Raw genomic sequence first — 23,561 nt, 5'->3', positions numbered from 1 at the left:
GTGTATGATGACTGTGATTGGCTGAGAGCATAACCACACCTACTGGCAGGTCTTAAAGGATTGCTCCTAGCCAGACCAGGTCATTCTGGACTGGTTGACCTACATGTGATATGCTCCAGTCTTTTAGTTAATAAAAGCCTTGGTTTGGATCAACAAGTCTTTGGTTCTTTCGACGCGCTCTACATAAGCAAAGTGCGATTCTTTACAAAATGAAATTGATTTTAATTGAAAATAAAATATGACTATGGATTCTTTGCTGCTTTGAACATCTTAAGAACTCATGAGAACAATGTGCTAAGAAAACCAGATTCTATGACCTTGTAGATCAAAACAACAATATTTACTTCCGAGGTCTTTAATCCCTTCACAGGCTTGAGCTACTGACCAGGTGATCCCCAGGACCATTGCTCCCAATCACACCTGTCCTCTAAACCTGTCTACTTACACAATCACAGGCCCGAAGCATGGATGACTGTGTGCCATGTGTGCGCACTGGGGGTACCCCCAACCAAATTCTGTGGATGGATCTGAGGATTCGTAACCTGACGAGGGCGAGGTCAATGGTGTTTAAGACGGAGGATCCAGATCTCTACAGGAAGTCCAGGTAAACCTACAGTGGCTATCTTAGCAATAAAGGGGTAATTCCAGGGGAAGCTGGAAACAGTCAGATACTTGCCAGTTATGGCAGAGATTGCAGGCCATTACATTGTACAAGGCGAAGCCTAACTTCATAAATAGCTTGTGATGCTTCACGATCCGATGAGCTGAATACTTTTTATGCTCACTTTGAAAAGGAAAATTCAATGGTACCACTGAGAATCCCTGCAGAAGCTGACAACCCTGTAATATCGGTGGTCATGAACTTACCTTTAATGGTAAGTTTAATGCTGGTCACTGTTGATGATGCATCCGAGCCGACATGCCAGAGTAATAGCATGCACACGTGGGTTAATGTAGAAGGCTGCAACATATGTGGTGATGCATCACGGATGCAGGAGGAGTGTGAGAGCATCAAAATTACCCGAGTGGTGGAGAACCAATGAGAAGGTCAGAGGTGTTTGGCTGGGTGGTGTTTGTTGGGATGAAGAATTCAGTTTTGGGTCAGAGAGGAACAAAAAGAGTGACTCCATTTTGTGCTGGAAAATAAAACTGAATGTTTTTTTTAAATTGTGTGTAAACTGGGTAAGTTACTTCAGCTACACTGTCTCTAAGCCAGACATCAGATGATCTTTCAAGAATGTGAACACTTGCAAGATGTCAGGCCCTGATGGCATAACTGGCAGGGTACTGAAAATCTGTGCCAACCAACCAGCTGGAGTCTTCACGGTCATTTTCATTGCTCCCTGTTGCAGTCGGAGGTTCCCACCTGCTTCAAAAGGGCATCGATCACACTGGTGCCCAAGAACAGCAGGGTGAGCTGCTTCAATGACTACTGCCCAGTAGCACTAACATCTACAGTGATGGAAATGCTTTGAGAGGTTGGTCATAACCAGAATAAACGTACCCAAGTACGTTATCTGGACCCACTGCAATTCACCTACCGTCACAAGTACTGAACAGCAGATGCAATCTCATTCGCTCTCCGCTCAGCTCTGGATCACCTAGACAAGAGTAACATGGGCATCTGGCTGCTTTTCATCGACGACGGCTCAGCTTTCAGCACCATCACGTCCTCAGAACTGGTGTGCAAGCTTCTAAACCTGGGCCTCTGCAAGTGGATCTTTGACTTCCCCATTGGAAGGCCACAGTTAGTACTGTTACGAGCCCAGAGGACCCAAAATCTCAGCAGCAATAGATATTTACCAAGACAAATGGATACTTCAAAAAAGATTGCTTTTAATTATCTTTAAACATAAAAACAGGATCAAACAATGACACCACTATCAACTTATCTAACTTAACCCTCTTCTAATTCTAAGATCATGTGTATATAATGTCTAAGTTCAGAAAAGTTCTTTAATTCACAGTCCAATCTCACTTCTCACTCCTCCAAGTTCACTGGTTGCAGGCAATTCTTATACTGTGCACAGAATTTAACATTTATGAAGTTCACCAGGCTTTGATGTTTGAAAGGTAAATGGTTACCATTCAGGAAGGTTCTTGTCAGATTTCAGAGAGAGATTTGACACCCACATCTGATTTCTTCTAATCAGCCACTTCAGTGCCTTGCTGAAGAAACTTGCCCCATCAGGATTTTTCAGATGATAACCTCTTTCGGTCACCACAGAGTTCCTTTTTGTTTCTCTTATTTCAAGTGTAACATTATACAACCAGTCCTCTCCTTTTGTATGGACCACAAGGGCTTTGACCAGACTGAACTAAGAACTCACAACCCATCTTCAAAATGGGGTTTTCCACAAGCTTGCCAGCTTGTCCTGTTCCAGTCTCAGCTGCTGCTGACTGTAAAACTGAATTCTCTCCTTTCTCTCAGAGAAAAGCCTGTTTGACTCCCTCTCTGCTTACAAAAACCACATGACCCTCTTAGAACAGCAAGAAGCACTGCGGCTCTGAACCTACTCCTCCGAGTTCTTTCATCTGTTGCTTTTCAAGACAACAATCCATTAGTGAAGTCCCTTGGGCACTCCCCAAAGCTTTTGCAAAGGCGCTTGGAGCCAGACTGTCTAGCTTGAGCAGAGCTCCAGTATTTTAAATGAAATCTGTTTTGAAGTGTTTGTATGTGACCTAGATGAAAACCTGCCCCAATTTATCTCCCAAAATCATATCTATAATCTGTCACAGTATAAATTAGAAATGTTTCCTCCTCACTGATGATCAACACAGGTGAACCTAAGGACACGTGTTTATCCCGCTACTCTAGTCTTTCTACACCCATGACTGTGTGTCTGAGCACCATTCAAATATCAACTACAAATTTGCCAATGACACCAAGATCATCGGCTGAATCAAAGATGGCAATGAGATAGATAAGCTCGTTAAATTGTGTCAGAACAACAACCTTGCACTCAATGTTAGCAAAACTAAGGAACCGATTGTGGGCTTCAGGTGGATGAAATTAAGAGAACACAAACTAGCCCTTATTGACGGGTCAGTTGTGGAAAGGATAAAGAACTTCAAATGCCTGGGTGTAAACATCTATGAGAAACTATCCTGGGCCTTCATGTCGATGCAATCATGAAGAAGCCTTGTCAGCCAGTGGCTCTACTTCGTGGGATGTTGCCAAAGACTCTTGCAAATTTCTACAGGGTTACCGTGGAGAGCATTCTGACTGGTTGCATCACTGTCTGGTTTGGAGGTGCTAATGCACGGGGCAGGAAAAGGCTACGAACAATTGTCAATTTGGCCAGCGTCATCATGGACGTTAGTCTTCACTCTATTAAGGACATCTATAGGAGCCAGTGTCTCAGGAAAGCAGCCTCTATCCTCAAGGAGCCTCACCACCCAGGCCATGCCTTCTTCTCACTGCCACCCTGAGGAAGGAAGTACAGGAGTTTGAAGTTGAACACCCAGTGGTACAAAAACCGCTTTCCCCCCACCACCATCAGATTTCTGAATGAACAATGAACCACAGACACGTCCTCACTTTTTTTCTCTCTTTTGCACTAATTTATTTATATTTTAAAAAAGTAATATTGCAGCGGCCCGCATCTCGGGCTGACACAGGAAATGGCTGTCGAACGCGGCAACTGGCAAAGCATCGTGTGGGCTGAAACGCCCGTTTCCACAGGCTGCCAGCAGAGTGGTGAAACTGGCCAATCAGGACCCAGGCATCTGAGATAATCAATTGGCACCTGGCCCACTCAAGCCACGTCTTGGTGGTGACGCAGCCAAGCTGACTATAAAAGGCAAAGCTGCCACTGAATAAACTCAGTGTCAAATATACTCTACTGGTATGTGTGTTTTTCTTCTCCTGTGGATTTGAGCTACAGCCTTAGGGCTATAACCAAGAGCTATAACTTTGCTGTAGCTGTAGCAACATCTCCTCAGTATATAGCAATTTTGCACCTGTAATGCTGCCACAAAACAACACATTTTGTGATAACAATAAATTCAATACATTCAGATTCAAATTTAGTGGTAGCACAATACTATTACAAGGCAAGCAACCTGGGTTTGATTCTGGTGCTGTCTGTAAGGAGTTTGTGTATTCTCCATGGGACGGGGTGGGTTTTCTCCAGTGCTCCGGTTTCCTCCCACCCTTCAAAAACATACGGGGTTAGTAGGTTAATTGGTCACATGGGTGGTTTTGGGTGGCGTGGGCTGGAAGGGCCTGTCACTATCTCCAAATATAAAATGTATACATTTATTGTCACATTAAAATATTTGCTTTCTGTACTGTCCAGCAAATTTATCCATAAATAAATACTACAGAACAAAACACAAAACGGAGAGTACGATCACAGTGAGATGGCAGCTTGAAAGAAGTAATAACAATACTACATTCCTAGGATTAGGTTTCTTCAGTCACCTGATAGTGGCAGGAAAGAAACTGCCCTTGAATCTACACTTTTGAATCTTCTTCCTGACAGAAGAGGGAGAAGGAATGTGGCCAGGGTGAGAGAGGTCCCCTCTCTCCACCCCCAACCAGGACGCTGCTCAAAGTTTATGGGCCCCATTCCTTGTGAAGCTGGCTTTTTGGTTTCCTCTGTACTTCTCCCCCACTGACTACATAAAAGACATTTATGTTAAGCGAGGTGCAAAGAAAAGAAGGCTTTGATGTAAATGTGCTGGGCCCCCATTGAGAATGTATTGGCTGCTTTCTCAGGCACCGAGAGGTGCAGATGGAGTTGGTGGAGGAAAGAATGGTTTGTGTGACGTTCTGAGCTGCATTCACAATTCTCTGCAATTTCTTGTGATCTCGGGTGGAGCAGCTTCCATATCATGAAAGCATCCTGACAAGGTACACTTGAGGGTACTATTATGAACCCAAAGGACCCCCAAACCCAGCAGCAATAGATATTCACCACAACAAATGGTTACTTAAACAAAAGTTGTTTTTGTCTTTAAACATGAAAACAGAATCAAACTTATCACTATTAACTTAATTACCCAACTTAACCCCCTTCTAATTCTAAGTGCATGTGCATGTAATGTATGTGTAAATTTAAGAAAAGGTGTTTGGTTCACAGTTCAATCTCACTTCTCATTCTTCCAAGTTCACTGATTGCAGGTAATTCTTATACTGTGCACAGAATTTAACATGTAAAAAGTTCACCAGGCTTTGGTGTTCGAAAGGTAAATGGTTACCGCTCAGGAAAGTTCTTGTAGGTTTGCAGAGAGAGATTTGTTATTCCAGGATTTCCACAACTGATGTACCACCATTAGTCATCTCAATGTCTTGCTGATGTAACTTGCCCCATCAGGGTTCTCCAGATGATAACCTCTTACTTTTAGGCTAGCACAGAGTTCATTTCGGTTTCTCTTATTCCAAGAGAAACATCAGATGGATAGCATTTCCAGCCATCCACCACTCTGGAACTTCTGTTTCAGTTCCAAACAGCTTCTTCTGGCTGACACTGTTCAGTCTCTCCCTCTCTGAGATACCAACTGCCAGCCACATGTCCTTCTCTCTCTCACTTGCAAAATCCCCTCCTTCTCCAGAAAACAATAGGAGTTAGTCTTCTGCTCCCATCTGCTGACTTAGGTAAACAATAACCTCTCAGTGACCTTTCTGTGAAGAGGTATGAGTGAACCTGGTCTCTTGCTGTGGCTTTTAAAAACAACACTCCATTTCATTCATAACGTCATTTCAATTATCACCTACTTGTGAAATGTATATAGCATTCTCTAGTTTCTATAAAGACACTGAATATGAATTCTTCAGTATTTTCAAATAAGATCTATTTTAAAGTAAGTACCTACTCTAATTTTACCAATTTATCTCCCAAAAATATTTCCAAATAATCCATCACAGTACTCCTCTAGAATTTGTTGAGGGAAAACCAGGACATGCCAAATTTCCTCGGGGTCTTGAGGAAGTGGAGACGTTAATGCATCTTCTTGGCTATTGTGTCGAGGTAATTGGTACAGGCAGGTAATGAGAGAACTTGAAGCTGCCTACTATCTCCACCTCTGTATCACTGATGCAGACAGGATCAAAATGTTGCAAGATGGTTATAATATGAATGTTCACTCCATGATGCTGCCACAAAACACCAAATTTCATGAAAATAAATCCTGATTCTAAACTCTGATCTCTGGGTTCCTCTAATGTAGGATTTTTGTATTTTTTTTTTCTTTTATGTTTTTCCATTAATTTCTGTGCCTTCTAGCATCTTTGACTTAGTCATTTATGAAATCATCTCCATTTCAGCTGAACCAGATGAACTTGTCACGACCATGCTCTGGGGAATATCTACAAATGTTATTTCCATGGAATTACAGAGGGCATTTTAAAATGACCAACAAAAGTGCGTTGAAGTGGAACCTTGTAGACAGTCAACACCTTTTTCTGTGGATGACAATAGCAAGTATGAGATGGGGATCTGTTTAAGGTAAGTGAAAGAGGGAGATGTCAGAATAAGTTATTCATGCAGACAGTGATGGGTGCCTGGAATGCATTGCTGGGGGTGGTAGTGGAGGCTGTTACAATAGGGGGCATTTAAAAGACTCTTGGATAGGCACAGGGATGCAAGAAAAAATAGAGGGTTATGGGTATGAGAAGGATTAGATTGTTGTTGTGGAGTCGGTTTACATAGGTGGGTACAACATTGTAGGCGGAAGGGCCAGGACTGTGCTGTAATGTTCTAGTTAAAGATGAATCAGAGATCAGCGTGGCAAATTGTCTAAGGCAGATTGTCAGGATCTGACTTCCGGAAACTGCCAAAATGTTTGGCCTGGAAGTCAGCCTGAAGAAAACTGAGGTCCTCCATCAGCCAGCTCCCCACCATGACCACCCCCCCACCCACCACATCTCATTCAGGCACACAGAACTCAAAACGGTCAACCAGTTTACCTCCCTCGTCCGCACCATTTCATCTGATGCAAGGATCGACAAAGAGACAACAGACTCGCCAAGGCAAATAGTGCCTTTGGAAGACTACATGAAAGAGTCTGGAAAAACAACCACCTGAAGAAACACACAAAGATCAGCGTGTACAGAGCCGTTGTCATACCCACACTCCTGTTTGGCTCCGAATCATGGGTCCTCTACCGGCATCACCTACGGCTCCTAGAACGCTTCCATCAGCGCTCTCTCCACTCCATCCTCAACATTCATTGGAATGACTTCATCACCAACATCGAAGTACTCGAGCTGGCAGTGTCCGCAAGCATCGAATCCATGCTGCTGAAGACCCAACTGCGCTGGGTGGGTCACGCCTCCAGAATGGAGGACCATCACCTTCCCAAGATCGTGTTCTATCACGAGCTCTCCACTGGCCACCGAGACAGAGGTGCACCAAAGAAGAGGTACAAGGACTGCTTAAAGAAATCTCTTGGTGCTTGCCCCATTGACCACCGCCAGTGGGCTGATATCGCCTCCAACTGTGCATCTTGGCACCTCACAGTTCGGCGGGTAGCAACCTCCTTTGAAGAAGACCGCAGAGCTCACCTCACTGACAAAAGACAAAGGATGAAAAACCCAACACCCAACCCCAACCCACCAATTTTCCCTTGCAACCGCTGCAACCGTGTCTGCCTGTCCCGCATCGGATTTGTCAGTCACCAACGAGCCTGCAGCAGACATGGACATACCCCTCCATAAATCTTTGTCCGCGAAGCCAAGCTGAAGAAGACCTCCTATCTTAACCCTCAAGGCCAGAACATCCTGTTATCTTGATCAGAAATCAATTCATACCCCAGATATTTCTAATGATTTCTTTGTTCTCGTCTGGCCATAGTCTTCTGTTCTACTCAACACCTCCTTATGCCTTAGCATTCCTACTAAATTGGTTAATACATTTTCTCTCTTTTGTATTTGGAGGCAGCAAATTCTACATGTACTATAATCAGCCAACTTTTCTACATACTGTGTCTGTTACTTAATTGCATTCCTATTTCCCTTAAACTGTATAATTGAAGTAAATAGTAAATTGTTACATAGTAATGGATTAATGAATACATAATGAATATTTAATAGGCATATTTTCTATGATTACTTAACCCCTTGGTTCCAACATCAGGTGACAGAAGTATGCATAGGGGAAGTTTTTGGGTCCAGTGATCATATTGCCATTAGTTTGAAGTTAAATTATGAAGAAGGACAGGTCTTGGCCTAAGGTTGAGATTCTAAATTGGAGAACGGCTGATTTTGAGGAAATGAGAAAGGATCCAGAATGCGTGCATTAGGATAAGTTGTTTTCGGGCAAGGATGTGTGAAGTAAGTGGAACACCTTCAAAGGTAACATTTTGAGGGTAGTTTGTATGTTCCTGTCAGGATGTCTGGATTGTTACCCTATCCACAACCCTAAAAATTCATTACCTTTAACAGCATGGCTGTAAATGCTTCATGATCAACACTCGAGCTTTTCCATGCTTCCTAACTCATCTGCAGTTTAGAAAAGCAAGGGCAGCAGAATCATAGGAAAACCACTAACTGTAGTTCCCTTCAAATACATCTCCATTTCTTTATAATCAATGGAACTACCTACTGCTTTCCATTAAACCTGCTTGCCTTTTCTCCTCCCCTTTCCTGTCCTTCCAGTTCTTTCACTCACACAGTCCAACCATCCCCCTCACCCTCATTGCTGCTGTCTCCTCCCTCCTTTCTCCACCTATCATCTCCTGCCTTGCACCCCCCATCCCCCATCATATCCTTTTGTTTGGACACTTGCAAGCATTTTCTCATACTTTGATGAAGGGCTAATGCCAGAAACGTAGATGTATCTTCACCTTTGCTACATAAAAGACACTGTTTGACCTGCTGAGTTTCTCCAGACATTTTGCATTTTTACTTCAACCATGGTGTCTACAGAATTTTGTTTTACTTCTTCTGTTGATTGACAACTTGAATTTTCATCAGAAATTCAGTGATTATATTGATCTTTAAAAAATTTTGCTTTCTCTTTATCCAGTCATTCTATGTCACAGCTTTTCACTTTATATTTCCACCTTTGTGTTTAATCTGAAGGTTCTTGTGTTTTCCTATGATTACACAGATGCCCATGTCCTTCAATACAATGTTATAATCTGTTGCTACTGTTATTGTGGTAGGAATCTCTTTGATAAACTCGTTCAAATGTTTTGATTAACTGACACATACAAGTTGATAGGGGGGGTTAATAAGGCTTATGGTGTTGGCCTTAATTAGTCATGGGATTGAGTGCCACTGGGTAGTTGCACAGATGCCCACATACTTCAATACAATGTCATAATCTGTCACCTGGTTTAGTACATGATGACATTTTATTGAAAAAAGTGGAAGGCGATATAAACTCTGCTCTGTTTTTATGTAGTTGAACACTAAATTTGCTCTAAATTTTGTTAACAGGGTTTAGATTTATTTAAAAACAAAGCTTGTATAGTGTTGGAATCTAGGGGTTAAAACAGTATGAAATAAATGATTAATTAATAAGTGTATATTTACTGCATGGTTCAGGGAAAAAGGAATGTGATTAAGTGGCAATCACAGCATGGAGCAAAGTTGGCTGAACAAAATTGTCTCTCCAAAATACAGGGAGAGGAAATGCATAAAACGATTTAGGAGGAATGCTCAAACTAAAGGAGGTGGTGAGTAGCACAGGAGACACAGGCCAGATCAGAACAAAGAATGGCCTGTAAGAAACAAAGGGAATGGAAAACCAGTCTAGGAGGAAGATTAAGGCAGGAGGAGGTGTTAAAGAGAACAGCAGAAATTGGCCAGACAAGAACAGAATGGTGATTAGAAATATCTGGGGATGAATTAATTTCTGATCAACACAACAGGATAGTCTGGCCTGGAGGATTAAGATAGGAGTGCTACACCCCAGATATCTGCAAAACAGGAGATGACGTGATAACCCTCATGCAAAAAGATCTAGCAAAGGAAGCCAACTTTTGTTCTGTATGATAAGGTTGATCTATATAAACTGAGCCAACTGGACAATAGGGGTCAGTCTTGGGGAGTAGCTCACTGTGCAGGTGACCTATGAACTAATGAGTGACCCAGAGCTCTGTTAAGTTTTATTCTTGTGCTGTGTAATAAATTGACTGTTGAACCGAATACCTTCTCCTATCACTTCATTCAAAGAACACGCTGGACTCAGACTACACATAGACTAAATTAAGAGTAAGGTAAAGCCAGAGTCCGACAATTTGGTGACCCCGACGTGATGAAGATGGAGAAGTGACGGAAGAAAAAGATATGAAACACCGGTCGATTGTGGTGATAACAACAAGTGACCATCCTACAAAGGGAGGTAAGCAGAAGCCTGTTTTAACGAAGTTCTGCTATTGGCAAAGATAAATTGTGTGTTGTCACTACTCTGCAAAAGCCCTCGTTAAAGCCAAAGAATAAAACAAAAGGGGGTTGGAGTCCTCCTAGTAGAACAGGGTTGGAGTCCCCTGTAGTAAAAGGGGGTTGGAGTCCTCCTAGTAGAACGGGGTTGGAGTCCCCTGTAGTAAAAAGGGGGTTGGAGTCCTCCTAGTAGAACGGGGTTGGAGTCCCCTCGTAGCGATCTCGAGAGATAGGTTTAGACACTTGGCCAATTAGAATAAGATGTACGGTGATGGTTATTTGCTTCTATAGTGTGTAATAAGTATTTGATTAAGGATCGTGTACCATAGTAGTGTATAAGTATCTGTATAAGGTGCATTGTGATAGTTATTTGTTTCTGTAGTGTGTAATAAGTATTTGATTAAGGATCGTATACCATAGTAGTGTATAATAAGTATCTGTATAAGGTGTATTGTGTTATAGTTATTTGCTTCTATAGTGTATAAGTATCTGTTTAAGAATCGTATAGTGTATCATAATAGTTTATAATAAGTATTTGTTTAAGGTTTGTGTACAGTGTGCCGCTGGTGTTTAAAATAACGTGGGAAGGGTCGAAGTAGATTGCAAGGTGTCAAAATCCTACCCGGGAAGAGACCCAGTGAAGTACGAAGTCTAAAGGGTTAAAGATCAGAACGGAGATGGAAGGAGTAAATAGGGAAGTAGGGCAAGAGCTCGGGGGAGACAGAGGGGTTCCCCCATCTGTAAACCGACAGTGGGAAAAAACAAGGAATCAATTACTGGGAGGATTACCGAAGGGAGAGGAGGTACAAGCTATGAAACGGTATGAACAGATATGGAAAGAGCTGCAGAGTCAGGGGAAGGTACCGCTAGGGTTTGAAAAAATCCGGCTGGTACTGTACTTAGGAGAAGCAGAGAGGGAAGCAGCCAAGGAGGTACAGGAACATGAGGCAAAAGGACAAGGATCTATATGGAATAGAAGGTTTAAACAACAGAGAGAAGTGAAGGAACAGAGAAGGGCAGATTTACACATTATGACATTGGCTTGCATGGCTGTGGAAGCGAACCTTCAACATAATATTAAAAAGGGATCCCATAACACTAAGGAGAATACGGGGGAGGTGAAGCCGTCAGCCCCGCTATATCCAAAGTTACCAGAGACATTGCCACCACCTTATCCGATTCCACAGATGCCAGTGATGCAGATAAATGAGGGAATAGTGAATGTCACTGAATTAGCAGGTCACGAACTCCAGGAGGCAAAGGAGAGACTTAAGAGAGTTAGGCAGGAAAGGGTGGAGGAAATGAAGGAGTTAACAAAGGAAATACAGAATGATGTATGTAAAGTGAGGGAAACTAGTATGCGACTGGAAAAAACAAATGAGAGAGAGCAAGAACAGACACTTGAGAATGCCTTCTCGGTAGGAATGTCAGAGGATCACTCCACCCCCACTCCTCACAATAGACAAAAGGAGTCAGAGGATGAGGAGATCTTGACCTTTTTGAGTCAGTGTAAGGAGAGTTGGACGGATAAAGCAGGAGTACACCCAGCCACAGATCCCTTGCAGACTACACTCTTTAGGGCTGCAGTAACGAGTGGACTGCCAGCTGTAGTTAGGGAGGCATTAGAAAATAACCCTGATATTCCTGGCTGCTCGAGTGAGCAATGGGAAAAACATTTGACCCATCACATGAAGCGTTACAGGGCTAAGCAAAAGGAGGACAAACAAACTATGGAGTCGGCACAAGTGCAACTCCTTAAGCTTCAATTGGAAGAGGCTAGGAAAAAGGCAAACGAGGCAAAAAAGATTTCCTCAAAGGGTGTGAACCAGATGATTCAGCAGCCACCGCAGCCACCACAAGGGAATAATATGAGTTGGCCCCATATTGGGCACCGGGTCCCACCTATGTGGCCAGAATGGGAGGTCCAATGGGGGGATTCCGAGTAAGAGGGAGAGGTCGGGGTGCTCCACGAATGCAACCAGCCGTATGTTTTGTATGCGGTCAGCCAGGACACTGGAAGAGAGAGTGCCCCCTAGCATGGGATCCTCGGGACACTGGGGGAAGGGGATATGGACCTCCACAAAATGAGCATTGGGTCCAGCCCCAGAGATCGTCAGTGCCACCCCCAGTACATCAGGCACCCTATGCAGCTCTAGCTCCGAAGAGACAATTCCCTTTGCTGACAGAGGAGGAGCAATATTGCCCACAGTGACGGAGCCCGAGCACCCACGAGCAGGCTAGGTTGGCAGACCCTTTCCTGCAGATTAAAGTAATGGACATGGAAGTATCCTTTTTAGTGGATACGGGAGCCAGATTTTCAACACTCACTGGCACTGAGTTTCAAGATAAAACATCATCCTCTTGCGTCCAGCTAATAGGGTTCTCGGGTACACCAGAAAATCTGCCGTTTTCTACACCACTAGTCACTTCTGTTGCGGGACAGACTTTTACACATCAATACATTTTGTCAGCCAGGTGCCCTACCAATCTTTTGGGCAGAGACCTGTTGGTCAGGTGCGGAGCATCGATCCTTTGTGGACCCAGCGGAATAGAGGTCACCTTTCCAAATGGATATTCTATGAACTGTTCATTAACTACACTGCATTCCAGTTCTCAGATGTTGTTGGCGGCAGCTGGAGGATCCGCGTCTGAGGGACAATGGGCTGACATTTACTGGGGGCTGTTGCAACCAGAGGACCCACAGAAGGGAGGGCTGCTAAAGCTTTATAATCAATGGAAGCCGTGGATCCAGACGTTACACCCATATACCCCTCCCTAGGACCCTCCCCATATGACCCTCTTTTACGATAGGGATGGGGATGAAATGTATCAGCATGCCTTTTATGAAGAGGTAGAGGGCAGGCAATGGGAAATTAATTCGGACTACATAGTGGTAGGAAAGGAGGGAGTGGCCGCTGCGGTGGCACTGACATCTGAACAGCTGGAATGGTATGAGAGATGGCAGGTGAGGCCATTCCTCATGTCACCCTTGCAATTGGCACTACTCATCAGGCAAAAGATTTGGGACCGATGTGTCGGAACTTGAGGTCCCTTAGTGACTGGTCTGACACCCAAATACCGACAGTGCAGTTCTCCTCATCTGGTCAGGCATACAAAATTTTGTCTCCGACATATGATCAAGTCCTCCTTAAGCATAGACAGATTGAACGCTTTCATGGTAGAGAGAAGATGGATCACCCCGACTCGGCCCCTATGCTAGATTCTCTCCCTGAGAACCTGTGGTCAGTGGGACCAGCAGATGTGGGTTTTTGTCAGCAGGTTGATCCCATAACCTTCGAACTGTCAGATTACACCCCTATTTGGCAGATGCAGTATCCCCACAAACCTGAAGCTGAGGAAGGTTTGGCAGATACCATTGATGGCCTTATGTATTCAGGGGTGTTGGAACATTCGTGTTCTAGTTGGAATACACCCATTTTACCTGTTCCTAAACAAGACACGGGCAAATATCGGATGGCCCATGACTTAAGGCGCATCAATGGTATTGTGAGAACACCCACAGTTTCAGTACCAAACCCATATACTGCCATGACTGCTTTAACCCCTAACCACAAGTGGTTCTCTTGCATAGATTTAGCGAATGCTTTCTTTTGCTTGCCGCTGGCAGAACCATTAAGAGATGTGTTTTCGTTCACGTATAGAGGTAGAAAGTTGCGGTATACTCGACTCCCGCAGGTCTTTATCTTATCCCCAGGGATTTTCAATCAGGTTTTGAAAGAACAGCTGGGGGGGGCTAGCACTGCCAGGTGGGGTAGTTCTGATCCAGTATGTAGATGACATCCTATTAGCAGCACCTGATCATACTTCCTGTTTGGAGGCCACCTGTCTCCTGCTAGTGCAGCTGTTCAAGGCAGGCTTTAAAGTCTCTCGCTCAAAGCTGCAATGCTACAGGCAGGTGGTCACCTTTTTAGGGAGAATGGTCTCAGCGAAAGGCACAGGGATTTCCCCTGCACATCGAACAGCGATACTACATCATACAAAACCAAGGACAGTATAAGAGATGCTTTCGTTTTTGGGTTTGTCAGGTTATAGTAGGCAGTTTATCCCATCGTATGGTGAGTTGACACATCCACTGCGAACTTTGGTGAATGAGCAGGGGATGAGGAATCTGGGAGCTACACTTGATTGGACTGCACAGGCTGAGATGAGTTTTATTCTATTGAAGCAAGCTCTTACAACAGCTACAGATTTGGCGATTCCAAATTATAAACTACCTTTCTTTTTGGATGTTTCTGAAAAAGCACACACAATTGATGGTGTTCTTTTTCAGAAAAAAGGGGGTGGAAGATGTGTGCTCATGTATGTGAGTATCACACTAGACCCGAAAGAAGACAGACACCCACCATGTACGAGACATGCAGCGGGAGTAGCAAAGATTCTACAAAAGGTGGCACACATAGTAATGGGACATGGCCTGACGGTATTAACAACACATAGCATTGTAGCATTTGTGAGCTCGACAGCATTTACAATGACTTCGCTAAGGCAGACGAGACTAGAAAAGATCCTAAATGCTCCAAATGTTACATTTACCCATGAAGGCATTAACATGGCAGACAATATGGGAGAGGGAGAACCACACTGTTGTGAGAAGAGGGTAGTGAAGGATATTAAAATAAGACCTGACTTACAGGCTACACCCTTAAGAGAACCAGATGAAACCTTGTTTACAGATGGGTGTTGTTACAGACACCCCACAGATGGATTGAAAGCTGCCTATGCGGTGGTACGAAAAACTACAGGAGGATTTGAAGAAATCATTACAGGGACAGTGAGAGGAGTCAGCACAACTCGCAGAACTACAGGGAATGATAGCAGCATTAGAATGGGCAGAAGGGAAGGAGGTCAATATATATACAGACTGCAGTGCTAGTTGCTGGAGTTGTGGTGTTGGCGTTGGTCCTGATCCCGTGCATCCTTCCCTGCCTCCAGTGCCTGATTCAACGAGCGTTGTCACAGAGAGACATCCCCAGACCCCAAGGCATGTATTTGTCACTACTGTCCTCCCAAGAGTATAGTGACTACAAGAGGTCAGAGATGCCGGCCCTTGCAATAACTCCTGAGGTCTCGGTCTAATAAGGTAACAGGTGGTTGGTCTCATTTTCATGAGACCAAAAGGGGGACTGTTGGAATCTTGGGGTTAAAACAGTATGAAATAAATGATTAATTAATGAGTGTATATTTACTGCATGGTTCAGGGAAAAAGGAATGTGATTAAGTGGCAATCACAGCATGGAGCAAAGTTGGCTGAACAAAATTGTCTCTCCAAAATACAGGGAGAGGAAATGCATAAAACGATTTAGGAGGAATGCTCAAACTAAAGGAGGTGGTGAGTAGCACAGGAGACACAGGCCAGATCAGAACAAAGAATGGCCTGTAAGAAACAAAGGGAATGGAAAACCAGTCTAGGAGGAAGATTAAGGCAGGAGGAGGTGTTAAAGAGAACAGCAGAAATTGGCCAGACAAGAACAGAATGGTGATTAGAAATATCTGGGGATGAATTAATTTCTGATCAACACAACAGGATAGTCTGGCCTGGAGGATTAAGATGGGAGTGCTACACCCCAGATATCTGCAAAACAGGAGATGACGTGATAACCCTCATGCAAAAAGATCTAGCAAAGGAAGCCAACTTTTGTTCTGTATGATAAGGTTGATCTATATAAACTGAGCCAACTGGACAATAGGGGTCAGTCTTGGGGAGTAGCTCACTGTGCAGGTGACCTATGAACTAATGAGTGACCCAGAGCTCTGTTAAGTTTTATTCTTGTGCTGTGTAATAAATTGACTGTTGAACCGAATACCTTCTCCTATCACTTCATTCAAAGAACACGCTGGACTCAGACTACACATAGACTAAATTAAGAGTAAGGTAAAGCCAGAGTCCGACAATAGCTGAGGAATTGAAATGATTGTTCACAGCTTGATGTCACATTCCAACCAAGCTGAACTTCGGACCTGCATTCACACTACCACAAAGCACACTCCATTTCCATGTTCGTGTCTTTACCAGACTCTGCTCCTACCACAGTTCACATGCAGCCAAAAACCTCATTCACGTCTTAATTGCCATTAAATATCATTGATCCAACACCCTATAAACCAGTCCCACTTTAACAAGCTTCTATGAAACTCAAATAATTGATAGCCACCCAGGTTTTGGAATTCACTTTCCAAATCTACCTCCAGACTTAGATCAAGTCTTTTGCAGGTTAGCAACATTGCTTTTGGATAACACTCCAGTGAAGCATCTTGATATTACAGGTGCTGTACACATGGATGTTGTTATTTATGTAGGAACCTCTTTGCTAAACCCATCAGGATATCCTCAACAGTTACATTTTACATGTAATGTTTTGATTTTGATAAGGTGATTAATATGACATATGATGTGCTTGCCTTCATTAGGTAGGGTACAGAGTTCATGAGCCATGAGATAATGTTGGAGCTCTACAAAACTCTGGTTAGATCGCACACACTTGGAGTATTAGATTTGATTCATTTCTGGTCTCCTCAATACAGAAAGGATGAAGATGTTTTAGAGTGGGTGCAGAGATTTACCAGGGTGTTTGCCTGGATTGGAGAACAATCCAGGCAAACAAAGGAAGGATGGAGGTTAAGGTAAAAGGTAGAATAGGGAATATATGTGAGGGTCATTCTCTGAAATGCACGTACTTTAATGCAAGAAGCATAGTGAACAAGGTAGATGAGCTTAGAGCATGGATTGGCACTTGGAATCATGATGTTGTGGCAATTAGTGAGACCTGGTTACAGGAGGATCAGGACTGGCAACTAAATATTCCAGAATACAAATGTTTTAGATGTGATAGAACAGGGGGTATAAAAGGGGGAGTAGTTGCTCTGCTTGTTAAGGAGGACATTACTGCCGTGAGGTGGCAGGATGGTTTGGAGGGATCATCCAGTGAGGCTGTTTGGGTGATATTGAGGGGTGAAGGAGGCATGAGGGTACTAATAGGAGTGTATTATAGACCACCAAATGGGCCAAGAAAATTGGAAGAACAAATTTGTAAGGAGATAGCATATATGTGTAATAAACATAAGGTAGTGATCATGGGAGATTTTAACTTCCCTCACATTGATTGGGATACCCATACAGTAAGAGGGCTGGATGGGCTAGAGTTTGTCAAATGTGTGGAAGATAGTTTTCTTAATCAATACGTAGAGCAACCGACTCGGGACAGTGTAATACTGGATCTCCTGTTAGGGAATGAGATAGGTCAGGTGTCTGAGGTTAATGTTGGAGAACAAATTGGGTGTATTGATCATAACTCTATTAGTTTTAGGGTCATTTTAGGGAAGAGCAAAGAAGGGCCTAAAGTTGAGGTTCTGAATTGGAGAAAAGCGAATTTCGAAGGAATGAGAATGGCTTTGGGGAGTATTGAGTGGGACATGATTTTTTCAGGAAAGGATGTAAATGAAAAATGGAGAATATTCAAAGAAGAAATTTTGAGAGTACAGAATAGATATGTCCCAGTGAGGATCAAAGTAAAGGCTGGAAGTCATAGGGAGCCTTGGTTTACGAGGAATATTAGAAATTTGGTTAGGAGAAAGAGGGAGGTGTACAAGAGGTATAAACAGCAGGGTGATGAGAAATTGAAAGAGAACTACAAGGAGTGTAGAAAAATTCTTGAAAGAAATTAGAAAGGCCAAAAAGAGGCACGAAGAGGCTTTGGCAGGCAGAGTAAGAATAAATCCAAAGGGTTTCGATAGGTACATTAAATGTAAAAGATTAGTGAGGGATAAAATTGGACCCCTTGTAGATAGTAAGGGTAGGCTATGTGAAAAGTCAGAGGAGATGGGGGAAATTTTAAATGATTTCTTTTCCTTGGTATTCACTAGGGAAAAAAAATATTGTACCAGTTGAAGTAAAGAAAAATAATGGGGAGGTCATGAATCATATAAGGATAACCAAGGAGGTAGTGATGGCAGTGTTAAAAATGATAAAGGTGGAAAAATCTCCGGGTCCGGACAATGTATTCCCAAGGACACTCAGGGAGATAGTGTACAGATAGTGGGGCCATTTGCAGAGATATTTAGGATGTCACTGGTCATGGGGGTAGTGCCAGAGGATTGGAGGGTGGCTCATGTTGTTCCACTGTTTAAGAAAGGGTCCAAATGTAAGCCTGGAAATTATAGACCTGTGAGTCTGACGTCTGTGGTGGGTAAGTTAATGGAAAGTGTTCTGAGGGATGGCATTTAAAAATATTTGGAATAACAGGGATTGATAGTTAGTAGTCAGCATGGTTTTGTCAGGGGTAGATCATGCTTAACAAACCTTAGAGTTTTTCGAGGGGGTTACAAAAAAGATTGGTGAAGGGAAGGCTGTGGATGTTGTCTATTTAGACTTTAGTAAAGCTTTTGACAAAGTTCCCCACAGGAGGTTAGGAAAAAAGGTAGAGGCATTAGGTATAAATAAGGAGGTAGTGAAATGGATTCAGCAATGGTTGGATGGGAGGTGTCAGAGAGTAGTGGTAGAAAATTGTTTGTCCAATTGGAGGTCGGTGACTAGTGGAGTTCCTCAGGGATCGGTCCTGGGTCCACTATTGTTTGTTATATATATATTAACGATCTGGAAGAAGGGGTGGTGAATTGGGTAAGTAAGTTTGCAGATGATACAAAGACTGGTGGTATTGTGGACAGTGAGGAAGATTACCGTAGCTTAAAAAGAGATATAGGAAAGCTAGAGGAGTGGGCTGAGAAATGGCTGATGGCATTTAATATGGATAAGTGTGAAGTGTTGCATTTTGGAAAGGCAAATCTAAATAGGTCATATACATTGAATGGTAGACAACTGAGGAGTGCAGAGCAACAAAGGGATTTAGGAGTTATGGTAAATAGTACCCTCAAAGTTGATACTCAGGTAGATAGAGTGGTGAAGAAGGCATTTGGAATGTTGGCCTTCATAAATCGGAGTATTGAATTCAAGAATTGGGATGTTATGATGAAATTGTACAAAGCATTGGTGAGGCCAAATTTGGAAATCTGTGTGCAGTTTTGGTCACCAAATTATAGGAAGGATGTAAACAAAATAGAGAGAGTGCAGAGAAGGTTCACGAGAATGTTGACAGGATGTCAGGGTTTGAATTACAGAGAAAGGTTGAGCAGCCTGGGGCTTTTTTCTCTGGAGCGTAGAAGATTGAGAGGGGATTTGATGGAGGTGTTCAAGATTTTAAAAGGGACAGAGAGAGTCAACATTGATAGGCTTTTTCAATTAAGAGTGGGAGATATTCAAACCAGAGGCCATGGTTTGAGATTGCAGGGAGAAAATTATAAGGCGAACATGAGGGGAAATTTCTTCACGCAAAGGATGGTTGGGATGTGGAATAAGCTTCCGGCAGAGATGGTTGAAGCAAGGACATTATTTACATTTAAGGAAAGACTGGATAATTACATGGAGGGGAGAGGATTGGAGGGGTATGAACCAGGTGCTGGTCAGTGGGACTAGGAGGGTGGGGATTTGTTCCAGCATGGACTGGTAGGGCCAAACTGGCCTGTATATGGTTATGTCTTATGAACAGAACTAGGCTTTTCTCTTTGGAGTGTCAAAGAAAAAAAGGCGACTTAAGAGGTATGCAAGATTATGAGGTGTTTAGATAGGGAGGGTGAGCAGCCAGCACCTTCTACTCAGGGCAACAATAGTAAATACCAGAGGACATCTGTTTAAGGTAAGTGGAGGAAAGTTTACGCGTGTGAGTGGGTTTACATTGGTTGACGCATCGTGGGCCGAAGGGTCTGTAATGTTTTATGACACCTGCTGTAGAATTGGAAAAATCATTTAAAACTTGAAACAAGAATTGCAGTCAGACCTGTTTTCGGATTCCAAGCATTAAACTTTAGGAAGAATACAGAAGCTTTAAATGAGATCCAGATCAGGTTTTGTTGAATGTTTCCAGGGATGAGGAGGTTTGATTACCTAGGCAACTTGAAGCGAATTGGGAAAGGTTGAAGGGAGGATGACTGGAGGATGGTTGACAGTCTGCAGAAAAGAAGATTTCCATCAACTTGGAGGTTATGCAGGCATCAAAAAAAGTGGCAGGACAATCTACAAAGCTGTAGGGAGAACACTGATTTGTGAATCAGAAATAGTTGCCTGAAAGGGTGGGTAAAGCAGATTTAACTAATCCTTAAAATTGTACGAGAAATATGATAAAGCAAATAAAATCCTGATGGTGCAGACGCCAAATAGAAGTTCCAGAGCAGCAGCAGTGGGGTTCTCTCATTACCATTTATGACAGGGAGGAGAAGACATTTCTTTAATAAGAAATGAAATTCTCTCCCCCAGAGGCTCGAGATGCTTCATTATTGAGTGTAATGAAGGCTTAGATAGGCAGTTTGTTTTGATTCTGAAGGAAGTGTAGGATATGAGCAACAAATGAGAAAGTGAACTTGGGTTGGCATATGTGGCTGAAGGTCTGGCTCCATGCCCATATTCAAAGTCAATCACAGATATACAGTTTCCTCCTGCTCCAATTTCTCATTTTCTTAAAGACTTGAACAGAAAAATAAATTGCAAGACTGAAGAGGAAGCAAGTGCATTTAATTGATTTCCTTAACAGGAGAATAGTGATTTAAGTGCTGCATCAATCAGTGGCTCCATCAGTCCTGAGCCAACTCTTCTTAACCAAGGCAGTCAGTCCTCAGTGACTGGTCTCAACAACCTGGATTAGGGAAAGCTAAGATTGCAGTTTTGGAGTTAGAGAATGCCAAGATCAAGGTCCCTCGATTCAGGAACAGCAGACTTTACTGCTCCAAATTTCCAAGGGTAATTAGGAAACCCCATTGGAAGACCAAAATTACCTGAAAAGGCGAAGGACAGATGCTACAGCCAAAGCCTTGCTGGGTTCCAAACCCAAGGTGAAAGTGCAAATTAGTCTGGCTGAAAGAAGCAGAATTGCCATTAATTTTTTTTAAAACTTCCTAACCAGCAAGCCAGCATTTGCAGGCAGGACTACAATGCCTTTTGTGCCAGAGGTTTTCCATGAATTGATGTATAATCCATTCAATCAGGTCAGTGAACTTTATGTGGATTTGGATTGTGAAACTTCGGGAAATGGATATACTCGCTTGCCAGCCACGTAGACCTCTTCCATGTTCCGATCATCTCCTGAAAGAACACAAATATGGAAGGAATGAAACAGGCCTTCTGGCTAAAATGGTCAACGGAACAGAATTCCCATTGGAAAGGAAGCGGATCCTTCATTATCCAACAAGGTGGTGCATAAGTTCAACCAAACCAGAAATTCCTCCTTACTGCCAAAGTTTTGTTAAAATTAATAAACAAAATTGCGACTAGAAGCTAGAAAGGTATTAAAAATATCCTGATTTTTCCTCAGTTTTGCTTGGGTAAAGAATATCATTCTATACTCAACTTTGAACAGAGGCTAAAAATAAACCCAATTTTTTGTTCCAACTTTCTTTGTTAGGCACTGGTTTCAAGGAGTGGTATAGATTAGATATTAAAAGTTTTAAAGATCGTTTTATTCAAGAACAATTGACAACAAAATTTAAACTTCTGAATAGACATTTTTACAGATATTTACAAATTAGGCATTTTGTTCAGTCCAAACTTTTCCCTCAAATTCCCAAAACAAATATTCTTGATTTGTGGTTTTCCCATGGTGGATTAATATCAATTCTTTATAATAACTTAATGGACTTAAGAATGAATGGAAACATGATTTGAATATATCACTTTCAGATAAAGACTGGGACACCACTCTTAATTTGATTAATGAGTCCTCATTTTGCATGATGTTGTTACAATTTAAAGTGGTACATAGAATACACATGTCTAAAGTTAAATTATCTTATATTGATCCATTATGTGATCAATGTAAAATCTTTGAAGCTTCATTGATTCATATGTTTTGGAAGTGTCCTAAATTAGAAAAATTTTGGGAAAATATTTTCTAAACTTTATCAGTTATTTTTAAGATTAAATTAGAACCATGCCCTTTAATTGCTATATTTAGTTTTTCTCTAGAAGAAAATACATCCTTGACCTCAACCCAAAAGATAATCTTAGCTTTTACCTCACAGATAGCAAGACAAGCAATTCTGAAGAAATGGAAAGATAACTTCACCCACTCATATTCAGTGGTAACATGATATCATGCTTTCCCTAGTTTGGAATAAAAATAGATACAACATCAAAGATGTAAAGTTTGAATTTGATAAGATGTGGGGCCCATTTATGGATTATTATCACAACTTGAAGATTTATGACGTTCGGATACGCCAGAGACTTCCTGTCTGGTATCTGACGGTCGTTACTTAATTCACATCTCTACAATTTAAACAAGTTAACTTTGTTTAGAAAGAGGGGTTGGATTATTGTGGTTTTTATCTTTTTAAAGAAAAAACCATAGAGGCTTTTAGGTTACTAGCAACTGTCTACAGGCCCGGGAGACTTCTCTTTTCCATTTTGCAGGTGCAGGTTTTAAATAAAGTGGTCCAGACAAAAATCACAAAACAATGTTTTCATGACTTGCATTAAAACTTGTTAAATTGTCACAGTTACAGTCACATGATGCTTTGGAGCACCTTTGACAACCTTTGAATGTTTCCATGTGATTTATAAGTAATAAAGTACTTTCTGAAGCTCTCCTTAAGAGGAGAAACAAGGCAGAAGGCTCCCACTTAAATGCAATGGAATAATGTCTGGGGATTTAATTGGAAAACTTCCCAAGGCAATTGACCAGTGCGCTCAGACAACTGCAGAATAACAGAAATTTACATCCAACAAAGGTCCAATGAGTGAGCTACAAATGCACTTCTGCAGATCCTCTGCAGCTTTCATAACTCCATACTTAGAACCTCCCTTCACACCTGAAGATTGCTATTTCCAACATCCTTTCCAATGATGAGATCCAAACATCTAATTTACTTTGGGGGGGGGGGGGGGAAGATATTATCCACTTTCCTCTGATTCTCTAACCTTTTACTTTAAAATCTATGCCCTTCACTTACTGATCTCTCCACTGAGGAAAATTGGCCCTTGCTGTTCATTCCCTCTAGGTCCTTTATAATCTTATACATCTTGTATAAATCTCCTCTCCATCTGGTTTGTTTCAAAGGAAATAAACTCAGCTGGGCTAACCTTCCTTGTGATGTTATCCCTGGAAACATTCCCATTAAACATACATTTTAATTAATTTGTTGTCACTCTCTTATGTACCTGGGAAGC

At 42.3% G+C, this 23,561-nt stretch overlaps 1 protein-coding gene and 1 long non-coding RNA gene across 3 annotated transcripts in view; one reads left to right on the top strand and one right to left on the bottom strand.

The window, feature by feature from the left end:
- Positions 1–460: 460 nt before the first annotated feature.
- LOC138755979 (uncharacterized) overlaps positions 461–23,561 on the top strand; it is a 33,248-nt gene continuing 10,147 nt past the window's right edge. Inside the window, exons 1-3 of the long non-coding RNA XR_011352679.1 lie at positions 461–604; positions 6,272–6,452; positions 10,127–10,295. This is a non-coding gene — a long non-coding RNA (uncharacterized lncRNA). The remainder of the gene's footprint in view (positions 605–6,271; positions 6,453–10,126; positions 10,296–23,561) is intronic.
- gda (guanine deaminase) overlaps positions 20,892–23,561 on the bottom strand; it is a 73,416-nt gene continuing 70,746 nt past the window's right edge. For both annotated transcript variants that reach the window (XM_069922702.1, XM_069922703.1), the window contains one exon: positions 20,892–21,479. In XM_069922702.1, coding sequence (XP_069778803.1) covers positions 21,394–21,479 — 86 coding nt within the window. In that variant the 3' untranslated portion in view covers positions 20,892–21,393. The remainder of the gene's footprint in view (positions 21,480–23,561) is intronic.

The sequence above is a fragment of the Narcine bancroftii genome, chromosome 1 (assembly GCF_036971445.1).
Source record: "Narcine bancroftii isolate sNarBan1 chromosome 1, sNarBan1.hap1, whole genome shotgun sequence".
NCBI classification, from domain to species: domain Eukaryota; kingdom Metazoa; phylum Chordata; class Chondrichthyes; order Torpediniformes; family Narcinidae; genus Narcine; species Narcine bancroftii.
This window is presented reverse-complemented; position numbering and strand designations above follow the sequence as displayed.